The sequence below is a fragment of the Colletotrichum siamense genome (genome assembly GCF_013390195.1).
Source record: "Colletotrichum siamense strain Cg363 chromosome Unknown KSG_Cg363_contig15, whole genome shotgun sequence".
Taxonomy (NCBI): Eukaryota; Fungi; Ascomycota; class Sordariomycetes; order Glomerellales; family Glomerellaceae; genus Colletotrichum; species Colletotrichum siamense.
Genome location: NW_023501028.1, coordinates 371,791 through 385,662, shown reverse-complemented (window position 1 = coordinate 385,662; position 13,872 = coordinate 371,791). Strand labels below are relative to the sequence as shown.

General features: G+C 51.8%; 1 protein-coding gene across 1 annotated transcript; it reads right to left on the bottom strand.

Moving 5' to 3' along the window:
- Positions 1-801: 801 nt before the first annotated feature.
- Positions 802-1,414, bottom strand: CGCS363_v015082 (uncharacterized protein; the record flags this gene model as incomplete). Its single annotated transcript, XM_036646931.1, has 2 exons — positions 802-1,143; positions 1,208-1,414. 2 exons carry the CDS (start codon positions 1,412-1,414, stop codon positions 802-804), a joined length of 549 nt encoding a protein of 182 aa, XP_036487859.1.
- Positions 1,415-13,872: the final 12,458 nt, after the last annotated feature.

Sequence of the window (13,872 nt, the reverse complement as noted above, 5' to 3'; positions counted from 1 at the left end):
ACCGCGTCCGAAGACAAGGTAGGCCCGGGCATTTTCACCAGCGGCCCCATGTGCCGCGCCTCGGTACCGAAACCTCCCCCGGCTGCGATGCCACTCCATATTTGCCACGTCGGAGCGTCTCACCACCAAGAATGGCCACATCTGGGCTGAACGTTGGAGACGTTATATTCAGCTTCTTGATCTATGTGATATTCCATCTTGGCGACTTTGTGCGCCCCAATTAATCAAACGCCTCAGGCTCCCAAAAGTACCTCTCCAGTTAGCATTACCAAGGACTGAATGTGCCCGATCCATTGCTGTTGTTACGCTACTCAGACCATCGTCACCATAGGATTTGAACCGACACATATGCACATCGTTCCATATATCACCATGCTCTGTTCAGGCATTGGCCGTCTTTTGCCCCCTGAACTTCCTGACTTCGTATTGGAGAATGAACAGCTGCACACTTGCGAAGATGAAGCGAGTTCGCGCCTGCCCCCAGCCTCCTCTACACAGTGTCCGTTTCCTTGACATTGGTCCCAATCGTTGTTAATGTTCCGGCCAGCGTTCTTGATAATCTCAGTGTTCCTATGTCGGCTCTGGTCCGACGCCAGCAACGCAGCCAAGTCGCCTGCCAGACCCATATCTGCGTGGGTGTCCAAGGGATCGTCCAATTTACTCTTTACGGTAGTCCATTGCCGGATGGTCTCGAGAAGTGTGGTGGCCGCAGTCGCAGCAGTCAGTGCTGATTTGAGAGACGTGCGGTGGACCATGTGGACAGAATCGATCAAACTAGTCAAGGTCGACTTTTGGATGGCGTCATCTTCGGACGCAGCCATTCGACGCAAGACTGGTAAATGTAGGAAACGTGGCATACTCAGAACTGCTGGTGCAGAGAAGCTGGTGAAAGCTGCGGTTCCGCCGGTAGTAGTTCTGGAATTGCTGGAGTTTGTTGGCGGGAGTCGCCGTAAGGGGGCATGTGATGGCCGAAATTTCATCAGGATGAAGCGTACCAGCCCATGTCACCAGAATGGCGTTCATGAGACATATCCTTTTCAGCGTTCCATCGATGGCATCCGGAACGGCTTGCCCGGTGGCAAGGCACTCAGCAAACCGTATGGCGTAGACCCCATCATCCCACCCGTTTTGCTGCTCGGCACACTGCGGAAACTGGAGTCAGCAATCCGACATCAAAGATTGAGGCTCCAATGAAGGGACGGCATACCGCAGGCCTTTCCAAGTTTCTGGCCATGGCCGGATTGCCATGCGCCCATCTCACAAAGTTGGTTACTGTCGCACAGCAGCTGGCAAACTTCCCTTCAGGGTCGGGCATCGAGTTGTACTCTCGAAGAAGCCCACCAGCGCCTGTCCACATGTAAAGTAGCCAATGGAGCTCCTGATTGACAGCAATCAAGACCCTATTTCGAGACATTGTATTTTGAATTTTGGCTCTGAACCTGGGTGTGCGGGTTTTGCTGGCGATCGTGAGACTGTCAACAATGCTTACCTTCTCTGACGCCAGGCGATGTGCCATCGTGTTGATGATAAACTCGTTTAGAAAACGCCCAGAGACCGGAAGACCCATGCTACTTAGGATCTCGTTGACCCTCATAATCATTGTCGGAGGTCTCTGGGCGAGGGGCGTGGGTTTGGGACCGTGGAACATCGTGCACTGTAGTCTTTTTGGCGGCGGTGTGGGATGTCTTTGCTGTTGGATGCCTGCAGAATTTCTGTCATGCTGAGGGACCTTTTTCTCTCAGGAAGACCACCCCGGGTGACGAGTACATTGCTTTCCATCTCGCAGGGTGATGGAGACTCCTCTTTGATTGTTGATAGCTTGGTCGGTTCTTGGGGTGACAGTATTTCGATTTGGTCTGTCCTGCTCGAATGCCATGGTATCAGCCGGCTGTCGGAAACATCAGTGGACTCCTCCACGACATTTGCGATCTGTCCAATGTCGCAGTCTTCGCTTAAGTCCTGATTTGCCAAGCAGAAGTTTCCATCGTCGTGGTTTGGTGAATCATTGTCGTGTCCTGATGCAACTTCAGGATCCAATCCCTGAACCGTCGAGCCCACCAGAGCATTGCGCAGCGGAGGAAAAGGTCGTATTTCGTAGCCAGTAACAGCATTGAAAGAACGTCGCCCATGTCTGATTGTGCGTCTTCGCGGTCGGTGCGACTTGTGTCTTGGCCTTTGGCATCTTTCTGGTACTCTCCACGCGCCCGTTCTGGGGATTCCGAGGTACGTTGGTGCGGTCTCGTAGCATTCTCAGAAACGTGGACACCTTACCCCTGAATATCGTTACCCCTGTCAGAGTTGTGTGGGGACGCCATTGATCATGGTGGAATAGTCGAGGACTCTCGTACGTGTCTGCGAGTCCGCGCGTGATTTGGGAGCTCTGAGTCGTTCAACGAATCTGGAGTATCAGGAGCAGGTCAATGGCTGAGAAGGAGCATGCGCATATGGAAATGTCTACAGGCCTGTATGACTTATTTGAAAAGGAATTCTGGTGTTCGTCTGCGGGCTCTCTTCTCGTTCTGTGGCCGATCGACAAATCGAACGAAGATGTCATTCAACGTGAGTCTTGGAATTTCATGACAGAGGCTGTGCAGAGCGTCGCAACAGGTGCGCGAACCGACAACAGTGATACCAAATAAAAAGGCAATCACACCGAGTGAAGTGCTCAGATGGGCGAGGGTGGAATTCCGGCGTCTGAGGATGTCGTCTGATAGGGATGCGTTGCCGCCAATGTAACAATCGTCAGTGGCCCAGACCAAGACCTTGGGGTGGACGTGGGTCAAAGCCCAGTTTCGAAAGCCAAAAGTGGGTTAGTTCTGCATTATTGGCGTTATTGACTTGGTCGTGTTTAGCGACAAATTCGACCTCAAGCCGGCGCCACAGGGAGGGGATAATGCCGTTTGTGGCAGGGTCGATTAGACCGTTCAAGGCCTCAAGTGTGTTAAGCAGCGGCATATTACCAAGACAGGTCAATGAGAGAACATGATAAGGAAGACGGCGGGGTAACCAAAGAGGGCGATGCGCGAGAGGCTGCGAGGATAAGGGTCGTGGCGGTTGGGAACAAAGTGGGAGGATGGGAGATGGAAGTTTCAGTTGCCCTCCCTCTGAAACGACCCAAAGTTCAGGCGACTCATCACGAATCTCCCCACCTATCTTGCCGTTCAATGGACAGTGTCGTCTACGGAAAAGAGCAAGGCCTCGCGATGCCTCCTCGTGCTTCCAGAGTGAGTGCTGGAAATGTCACATGAAGTGGTTTGGCTGAAGCCACCAAAGTGGACCGAACCTTTCCCCACACCGTGAATATCAGATGGTTTCTTGCTGACAGCATCCAGCCAATCAGCGAAAAGCCAAAGGCTGGAAAGGGAAGCAGCAGAGCGCCGCCCAATTGCGGACCCATCGGAGCACCGCCTTTTCCGACCGCAATCCGCATGGCTTGCAATATTGAGTCGCTTGCCAGGGCATCATCCATTTCCATCTCATCAGGACGTGATAAAGCCTTCCACCGGCCGATACCTTGGACAGATTATGTTCTACTTTGAACACACCCGTGAACGTCCCGATGGTGCGGACGTCTTTCAGATCTGCTTTCCGGCAATACACATCGGCAACACTGCCACGTACTTCGGCTTAGCGAGCAAAATTGGATTGTATATGTCCATGGTGTCGCAGTAGTCGATACATCAGTTTTCATCTCCTCTCGTTGAGGCCCGTCTGATTTCTCCCATTCCATACTGAGTGCATAGTAGAGGTTTCCACGACCCTTCCTGCAGAGTTTTCTTGTTGATGACGGTCGACGCGCACATGCAAGAAGATACCTCCGAATGGCAACGCCTCAAATAGCCCCCATAGTCCCAGGTTATCTGGGGCAGAAGTGTCTACGGAATCCACCACGACAACACTGAACACGTCGATCATAATGGTGAGAAGACTTTGAGAAACCGGGATGAGTTGGCAAGCATCATGGCTGCGTGCAGGCACAGAACCAGCTGAAAAGATTGCAGCGCGGTCTTTTCAATGCTGAACATGACAAGGGCTGCTGCATATGCGATCACAACAGCCACCTTGGGTGTAGGCGCGAGCTCCTTTCTTTGAGTGGGTTAAACGGATCTGACACGGAGACTTTCGAGCCATGCTCCTAGATGATGACAAGGGCTGATATTGAAGCTCGCCTTCCGCTGAGTGCTGTGTCTCTGGGACAATCCTCGATGTGGGAGAATTTGAACTTGATAGACTTTGGACTTTGTACTGGGCAGCTGGTGCTCTGGTGTGCATGGGGCGAAGATACTGCCGGGAAGGGACGAGCTGAGAAACCAACTCACGCCACAGCCTGGCAAATTGTTGCTCACATCACTTCAGGCGCTTTTCCTCATCACTTCTTCGAATGCGCAAACGTGCCCGGTGGTCTGCGCTATCCGCCTCCTTTTCCTCGTGGATGCTTGAGCAGCTGCTGCTTTCACACTGATCCTCTGAAAACCCCGAGAAAGTCGGAAATGCTGTGAAGGTACTGCTAGTGAAAGCATTCAGTTGCTGTACAACAAAAGAATCCAGAAGTTCACCACGTAAACATGCTACACATAGACATGTTGAGGGAAGCCTGTCCAAATCGTCTGCGGCGAATTGAGGTGCTTTATTCTTGCAATCGAAGGACTTGGATGTCGAGAAATATCGAAAGCATGCATAAGAACCAGATTTGATATGGCCCGAGGTTCGTTCGAAGATATCCAAGCGCCTCGTGAGAGCACTGTCTCGGACGAACAATTCCCAGTCAGTCGAGTATCAATGGAAGCGCAAGGTGCTGCTCACCCTGAAAAGTATTCACGATTTGCTGGTGCTGGGGCGTTTGAAGCTTCTCTGTCCAGACAACTAACGGCCCCTTCATCTTCACAACAAGTAGCACGTATTTCAAGACGTGTCTTATTCGATATCTGCCAATAATCAGCCTTGACGTCGTCATCCTTGCAGAGGTTATCATAACCGTGCGGATAGCACGACTTTCACTCTGGAATTGCCAGATCTAAACAGAGGTGGATGGGACCCTTGCGTGGAACCACTGCGCTACCTCATGTCACATTGACTTGACCAATTCTTTGGATGCCAGTAGGTTGGGTTTGACCACCTCTGCAAACTGCTCCAACTTGCAGATGATGAAGGATCTTGGGATCCGCAATGCTGGGCACCATCTCGCTCCTATGCTGCTAACAGCCGCTCTTAAAATTAAGATGTACAACTTGATTCACCACAGAAACGGCCGCCAAAGTTTCTCGCTGCATGTATGTCATGCACCAGAAAATTGCATTCAGGCAAATGAAAGCGCATCAAATAAACCACCTTTTGCTATAAACAAAGACGTAGATTGGCCTTGAACATTACAATATATCAACGAATGCAGCCTGAAATGACCACAGGATATGTGCCTAATCCTAAAGTCCACGTTTGAACTGTGTGCATCTATCTATCCCGGCACGTTCAAAGTACTTGTACCTGGCAATTTGTTAGCGCATCATTCATGGATTCTAGCTATTCTCAGGGAGGTTTTCAGGCAGATTTCGTATCTCGAACTCAGATACTATAGCTGGCCATGGTGAAAAGTTTCTTCCCAGCAGTGAACCCAGACTAGGCCCGGTGAACACAGGAACCCGGCCGAATGATAGTAGCAAGTACCAAGTCATGTTTTGATGGAAGCTGGAGCGGATGACTGGCAATCTGTGACTCGGATACTGCTATGACGATCTCCGGGGATAATGTTCAATAAGAATGCTGCGACTGGATAATTTGTCAGCTCTCAGTAATCATAGCAATGAACGAAGCAACAGAAATGAAACAAACGTGATGGTGAGGGAGGGAAGATCCTTGATACTGTATTAGGGAGTAGTTGATTCTTTCCTTCGACCTCATCTCTGTTTCCTTCTTATTCTTCTTCTTCTTCTCTGTGATTGAATCGGCGCAGAGGCCATCACTAAAATGTAAAATGATGGGAACGCGTAAAGCAAATGTAGACAGGGTGTAAAGCGTCCTAAGCGAAACCGAAGTGGTGTAGGTAGTGATAGTCGAATTAGAGGGTATCGTCGCGCATAGCTTCTTCATCCAGCATGTCATCAGCCCAGATGCCGACTGTGCGAAGGGCTTGGACGGCGGTGCGAACACTCTCAACCCACAGCCTGGATCCCTGTGGTGCCGGCATATCCTCAGCCAAGCGGACGATCTCACGCCATCGTTCAAGCTCGTCGCGCAACACCGGGCGGGCCTCGGATGGAATGGCCAGGGGGGCCTGCGGCGGAGTCTGGAAATCTGTGGGAGAGCTCGACGCATTCGACTGGGCTGGTTGGCGTCTTGAGGGGGTCTGGGGAGGGGGGGTGTCCGCTAGGGGCGTGAAATTGGGGATGGAGGGGCTGCGGGCATCCTGCTGTAGAGATGGGATGTCGAGCTCATCGCCGAGGGACAAGCTTGGTGCAGCCTCCGGGGCGTCGCGGCCGGTCTCGGGGTCCTCCTCCTCGTCCTCTGAGGCTTGGTCGTGGCGGGGGCGCTTGGGTGCCGGCAGGAGGCTGGGGGAGGTCTGCCTCTTGCGGCCTCGCTGGTGGTAGAGGGGGCTATCGTCAGGGGAGGGCGGGGGAGCAAGCCAGGCCGGTCCTTGCTGCTCTTCTTCTTCTTCTTCTTCGCCGGGGCCGTCTTCTTGGGCTTGGGCCTGGACTTGGACTTGGGCTTTGGCTTGCGGCTCGAGGTCGATTTCCAGCTTGGGCTCGGCTTGGTCTTGCGGCTCGCCGTCGGTTTCCGGCTGGGCTTCGGCGGCTGGGACTTGGGCTTGGGGGGCGCGAGGGGAGAAGTCGGCTGGTGGAGCTGGTGTGGGAGTGTTGGAGCTCGAAAGAGGTCGAGGGCGGAGTCCTATAATAGTCATTAATTGATTAGTATACTGTCTTGAGACCAATTCAATGCTGTTAAGGATTGGAGGGGGTTTGCGCTATCAGTCACGCAATATTGTGAGTAAATGTAGGATCAGGTACTTACGGTCAGCAGCTTTAGTGACGTCGGCAGGGATTGGTGATGGCGGAGTCGTTGCATCCTGATGGCGCTCGAGCATCTCTTGCCGAATGGCTTGAAAGAGAACTGCAGGTTGGATGCGAATGGCGGCGTCACTGCGCGGGTTGAGGAGGCTGTTGAGCAGGCGCAGGGATGGGGTGCTGGTCAGGACTTGAGGGCCGAGCTCAAACATAACGTCGTCCTCAGTAAAGGATCCCACGTTGCCTTTCAGAGCATTATACCGCCTTTTAACTTCAGCGCCGACATTATCCCGCATTCTAGTCCTCTGGGCTTGGAAAACCACAAAGAGAGCAAAAGCCAACTCGTCATGTCGAAGCTGGGCTCGGAGGAATGCGACGAAATCGCGAGGATCGTCGATTGAAGTCGCTGTAGGGGGAAGCCATCCCGGTTGCCGGGACTGCGCGACATGTATCCGCCAGGCATGGGCATAGTGGTTCCTGTGAAGTGTCGTCCATAGCCCGGGAATGCCATCCGGTCCGACCTGTTGCGCTGCGTGGATATCATGGGCCATTCGAATCTGGGTCAGATAGTAGGACACATCGGCGTTCGCCTCAATCTTGCGTCGCATAACAGAGGCCATAATGAGAGAGGATTCAGAGAGGAGCGAAATGAAAGTTGAGTAGTCGAACAACCAAAAAAGCCAAAAAAACGAAAGCGAGCGACGGCAGAGCGAATGCGATGGCGATGTCGAGGGCAGGGTCCGGCGTCACGATAGTCACAGTTCAGAACATCAGGCAAAACAAAACATGGCACCAGAGCAACGGACACAGTGATTTGCAATCAATTGAGGTAGGATTGCTGTTGCTGTGCCTAGCTGCATTGTCGCAGCATTAATATGTCAGTTAGTCGGGCTTGCAGTTTCCAGATCCTCCACTATTCTTGAGGAAGGAAATGGTGTGGGTGAAGGCGATCAAGCGTGGTAGGTAGGCAGGCAGTTGGGTGTTACTTGGGGCCATGTGCTGGACAAGATTAAGTCCACGTGGTGGGTAGCTAGCTACCTTACCTTATCGTACTTACCTCGCGAGAAAAGGCGCCAGAATGATTGCGACGGTGCCGATGTGAGGTGAGGTAGGTAAGGTGCAATTGGGAGTAAAGTACCTAAATCTACCTCACTTTGAGGTACCTTAGAAAAGGTGAGGTAAGGTGCAGTCGGCCGGAGATGTCATCGCCGGTCAGGACCCACCTCCTCCGGCCGTGGTCCCGGTCTCGGTCCGTCCAGTGTTTCCATTAAGGCAGGCGTCAGCAGTCCCCACTTGCTGTTTCTGTCCACTACGTCAACCAACACCTTCCTCTCACCCAAGGAAGCAAGACAGCCTCCTTCCACCTCCATGTCACCATGACCGTACCTTACTTGAATGGCATAAGGTAAGTTCTCCCATGTCACCTCACTCTGCGGACCTTCCAATATCTGTCTCGCCCGCCCCCCTCCCTCTCTTCTCTTCTTTTTTTCGCTTCCACCTTCTTTTCACAGTTTGCCGCTGTGGGCACAACTTTCTGTCACATCAACCTCGACAATTTCTGCCGTCAATCATCTCTAGGGTAATTGATCTCGACACCTACCTGTGACCTTGGGACGCACCCTCTCGAGCGTTCACCCGCGGTTCGATCGCAAGTCATCAACAACCAATCGCAAGACCGAACGAACGAGCTTGATCGACTTGACGCCAGCACGATGGACTCAGGTAGACAAGCCCTTCCCGACACCACAATTGAGCGCGACGCAGGCGACACTGACCTTCTGTACTCCTCTCATAGCAGCCCCAGGACAAGTCTCGCCGACTTCGCTGGCTTTGCTCCCTAGTGCGCGTCCGGCAGACCCTGTGACCGACATCTGCAGCCTTTTGCCCGAGCTGAAGGCCCTCCTCAATTCAGCAACCAACGCCAACGACGATACGATTCTCGAGATTTGGCTCCAGCTTTGTCGGACAATGGCCTTCCTCGGACCCTCCACCGACCGCTTTCCCCAGAATGCGATCGGGGTTACCCTGCGGACAGTAGCCAACGCTGCCGAGTCGGTCGTCGTCATTGCCCACCTCTCCGACGACAAATCAGCCCACGACTGCGCCCAAAGAAAAACGGAGACACCGCGAGAAAATCCACAACAGCCGAGCGCCAACTGAAATTGCGACGTCGGCCTGCGACCGACTGTGTTCGGGTACGAGGAAGACGGGAGCGAATGGGACGCTCACGTGGAAGTGCCAATCAGAAACAACTTGGTGGGTCATACTTGGCGACGACTTGGGTGATAATCATCGCTCCGTGGAGGCACAGTGGATGAACTACCAGGCAGGCATCGGGCGCGACATGTAGTAGCAAGTTGTTTTCTCGAAGGGGTAAATAGAAAAAAAAAGAGTTCGTCCACCAGTGCCCAGTGCCCAGTGCCCATTGCCCGCTGAGTCATCATTGCCCTGACCCAGGTTCCTGCCCACTGCCCAAACCCACTGTCCAAAATGGTCCTCAACTTTGCGTCCGACAACAGCGTAGGCATCGCCCTCTTCGAACCACGCCGCCGTGGAAGCACCGGCGCCAACCTCGTGTCAGGCATGGCAAGTTGTCGCCTGTAAAGATGTCTTTGCCTTTGAGGCAATGCTTGCTGCATGTTCCATTCAAACTCCAAACGAAATGGGTCAGCCCCGACATCCGCCGGCAGCTTCGCTGACGTACTTCCAGTAATGTGCCGTCATATGTCCTTTTGCCATTCTACGCAGGCTGCAAGTTCGCCATCTTCGTCCTCGCGGCTCCTTTCATCGTCTACCCCTTGCAAAAATCATCCCACCTTCGCAGTCGTTCCTTGAATAAGCCGCTGGGGTGAACTTGCGAAATCAGATTCCTGCAATGATCGAAGGACATCTCCGTAGCCGTCTGGTGTTGTGTACACATCACCCATTTAGTCCGGGGGCAGGGCAGTCGCCGTCCATCATTTGATGGTAATATTCGACCTCGTATGTCGTCCTGTCAGATTCGGCGTCAAGCAGAAGGGTCAGGGCTTCCGCTCGTCTCGTTCGGAATTTCCAGGTTGAACCCGGGAAGTAAGAGCCGTCACTCGCGACACTTGACGTACGCGCGTATGCAGTTCGTCAAGGTCGATCGGGCATGAGCAGATGGTAGGGGTCTGGGAAAAGTCCCTCTTCCTATTCCTGTCGCGCTTTACACTTGGCAATGGGTTATGTCTAGTTGAAGACGGCTTACTTTAACCTCTCAGCAAGGCATTTGTTCTCAGCTATGGATAACCATGGATAACCTTTTCCATCCATTTGCTGAAAGATCACACCCAATGTCAGGACCATGATGCCTCTGTGCGATAAAAGCGACTTCGTCAACCGCCATAGTGCATAGCGCATCGACAGAAGTGGTCGCTTTCGTTGCCTCTGTAGATAGCGCGCGGACGTCGACAATGGTGGAAACGTATTGAGAAAGTCATCCATCATACATTCAAATGCATTGAGCTGACACAACTATGATGTGGAAGTAAAGCCAATCGAGACCTCCCCATGCTCACAGGTTGCTACGGCACGTTATGAAATTCGAGCAAATGAGAAACGGCAATGAACCGTTGAATATGTCCGAGATAAAGATGCCACTGGGCATCGCATTGTTCATCGCTTCTGAGATGATACTCGATGAGCTGTCCTATCCAGTTCTCGACTGCAACTACTTCTTTGAGGGCTGCTGTGTGATCGACAGAGAATCTGGGTGAATAAGGCCTACTAAGAGTGTGTCCAATCAGCATATTGGAAGGACAAGCGCAGCTGGCAAGTCTCAACTGCTGGAATTAGCCTCGCGTTGCTCAAATAGGTGTAGGAAACCTGTGGCTTTGAAATAAATTCAATATTCATGTGATTCGATCCATAAAGAACACAAATATATTCGCCCATTTCTTTCTGCACGGCTGCCAATGACCTAGAGCAACAGAAGCCATTGAGCACAATTAAAGGGAAAAACCACAAGAAAAACATCGCTCTCCAAGGCCCCAGCTCCTTGGATCGGAATATCGTCGCGGCGAGCGGCAGACGACTGAGCCACTAGTTGACCAAGGCGCCTTGGCCATTGACGCTCAACTCCCCGCTGTGCCTCCGAGTCACATTTGGTGATGTTCCACCAACGGACAAACGATTTGACTTTGATTATGGTTGTAATTGCGATCCATGTCATAGCAATCGAACACGTTGTTTCGAACGTCCACTTCAGCCTCACGTTTGACCAAGATCACTGCCTCCTCATGAAAGACCTGACATCTCTGGTAGAAATGAGGTCACGTAAGACGGAGACGGGGAGGCCGCGCGAAAGCACTTTCAACGTACCACTGCAGGTCATCACATTCCCGAGCGAATGAGAAGAATCGTCGATACAATAACCGGCATTGTGTCCTTCAGATTGCCGGCCCTTTCCCTAAAACAGAGTGCCCGAAATACAGTCATGTTGCTAAGATGTTCAAAGAACGCAAAGTAATTGCCGATGGACTTCTCAGCCATCTCAGCATGATTTTCCGGAAACTCGACTTGTTGCAGGAATCCACACACCAAACACCGGAGAAATCTGCTGGAGGAAAAGCCTTAGCGAAGGTAGTGACGACCATTTATTGAGTGTGACTTCGGAGGACGAGTATGCCATGAAGACTCCTACGGCTAAAGCCATTCAACACTGCGACTGTGTAGGAGAGGTCTGGCGTCGGGAGTCGCGTACTGTGAGACATCTGGAATCGGGTTTTCGCCACATCCCCAGCCACATTTTGAGTATGTGCCGCTCGGCTTGTTGAATAACCTTCGGGAAAATCTTGCTATGAGGCCTTGTCAATTACTCGTCAATGTCTAGTAGCTTTGGCGTATCTGCATGGGATAGAAACTTCCATGGCACATCGGGACATTACACCAACGAATAATGTGGTATGACACCGACTCCCCTCGCCGTCTGCGTCAAGCTGGGTAGTTTCGGCATATTGAGGAACAGCACTGAGGTGATAGCTATGTGTGGAACTCGGGTTTGTCTTGCCCTAGAAGTGTTTCCCCGTCCTGGCACAGCTACAGTCGTGGGGTGGATACGCCGGCTGTCGATATCTGGTCCCTCGGATTTGTTGCATGCAATCTGATATGTGGCCTTCCGCGAAGTACAGACCAGGACCAATATTACGACCTTGCCTGGTGCGGAAAGATTGACGCAGGACTACGGGAGGTGAAGCAGAAGATGCCTACCAATTAGTGTCGACTCCTGTCGCGAAACATAGGGATTTTGGCACCGGATTCATAGTTCTCTGCTGATGGGTGTCTTAACATGATCTCAAACTCTTTCGATGATCCAAAGCACTGAGAATAGATTCGTACCTTGATGAGAACGAATGGGAGACGATTAAGTATGTACAGAAACATGGCGCTGAGAGCTCTACGACTGTCGCAACAACTGTGGACTACACTACATTCCAAGACGGACATGCAATGATCCATCTGGAGAAAGAAAGGGAGCGGGTCGATTGAGCACTCATGTGTCTGAAATCCTTTGGTCTTTAACCAAGGCGTGGAAGAGAGTTGGGCAACCCGAATTCTGGAGGGTTTCGCGGAAGAAGAACAGATAGGGTTCCCAGCTTGCATGATCTCGAGAGGTGAGGATTTCAAACTTCCACATGACGGTCCGGAAGAGCATCTGGATTTCGAAATGATGACCGCAAAAGGATGTATTGACAAAAATGAGATAAGACACGCCGCCTTACTGCTTGAAGTTCTCGGGCAGGAATAATCCAGAAACAAATATTGAACGCGTGAAATTTTTGATTTGTGTGTCGTGTCGTAGACACAGCAATCGCCAAATGTTGAGTGTCTTTACTCATTCTCGTAGCAAGTTTGCTGCAACGGCATTACTTGTAACCCAAAACATCTGATATCAACGACTGCGCGCTGGGCCATTGGAGCCATGAGAGACAGCAAGTGCATTCATTACCAACAGTCCTCATATAAGCTCCGTTCATGACACCAACGACACCATTCGCCATTGTGGGTATTGGGTATAGCCGAGACAAAACCCCCTAGCCCATGGATGCATAGTGACTGGCACGGAGGAGAGTGGAAGGTTGGTCGACTGCGCCTCTGGTAGGCGTTCATTACGAAAGTCACGTACGTTGTCCTTCACAAGCTTCATGTTGTATACTCGCGCTTTAAGCGTGTGACCGAGCGACTGCCTGCATGGATCATGCCACCGCTAGAGGTCACACCGTCACAAGGTATGTATGTATCACTGCTACTGCAACACATCCAGTAATAAGGTTCAAGAGAAAGTCATACAAGTGGTGTTCTGTTCCGTAAGGAAGATCGGGGACACCGGGCAAGCGGACCGGCGGGGAAACCGCAATTCTCACACGGGACGAACCGAAACTTGATGTATGTCCCGATTTAAACATGCTGCAGCAATGGTGATGGCATGAAGCTTCAGTAACTGTAAAGTATGGCCAGACTGGAGCAATCAATCTTCGCCTCTCCACATCCTGTTACTAAGGACTGCTGTCTTGCCTTTCTATCTTCACTTGAAAGCTTGACTGCAAATGGCGGACACAAAAAGCAAAATATGGGCAGCTATCTGATAACTGCGGATCGATGCGAAACCGTGATGACATGTCCTTTAGCTGCAGCATAGAGCGTTCCATCCCATTCCATGCTGTTCCTCGTAAAACCCTCCTCCAGAGTCGCACAGTAGAACCAAGGTGTGCCCGCAGGCGATAGGTTGCTGTATAAAAGTGTGAAGAAAGCCAGATGAAGAGAGGAGCCTTGCGACTCCACCGTCTGAAACGATGAATAATCATCTATTTCATATTTCGTCCCGTCCGTTTCAAAGAACGTTGCCCACCACTTCGGG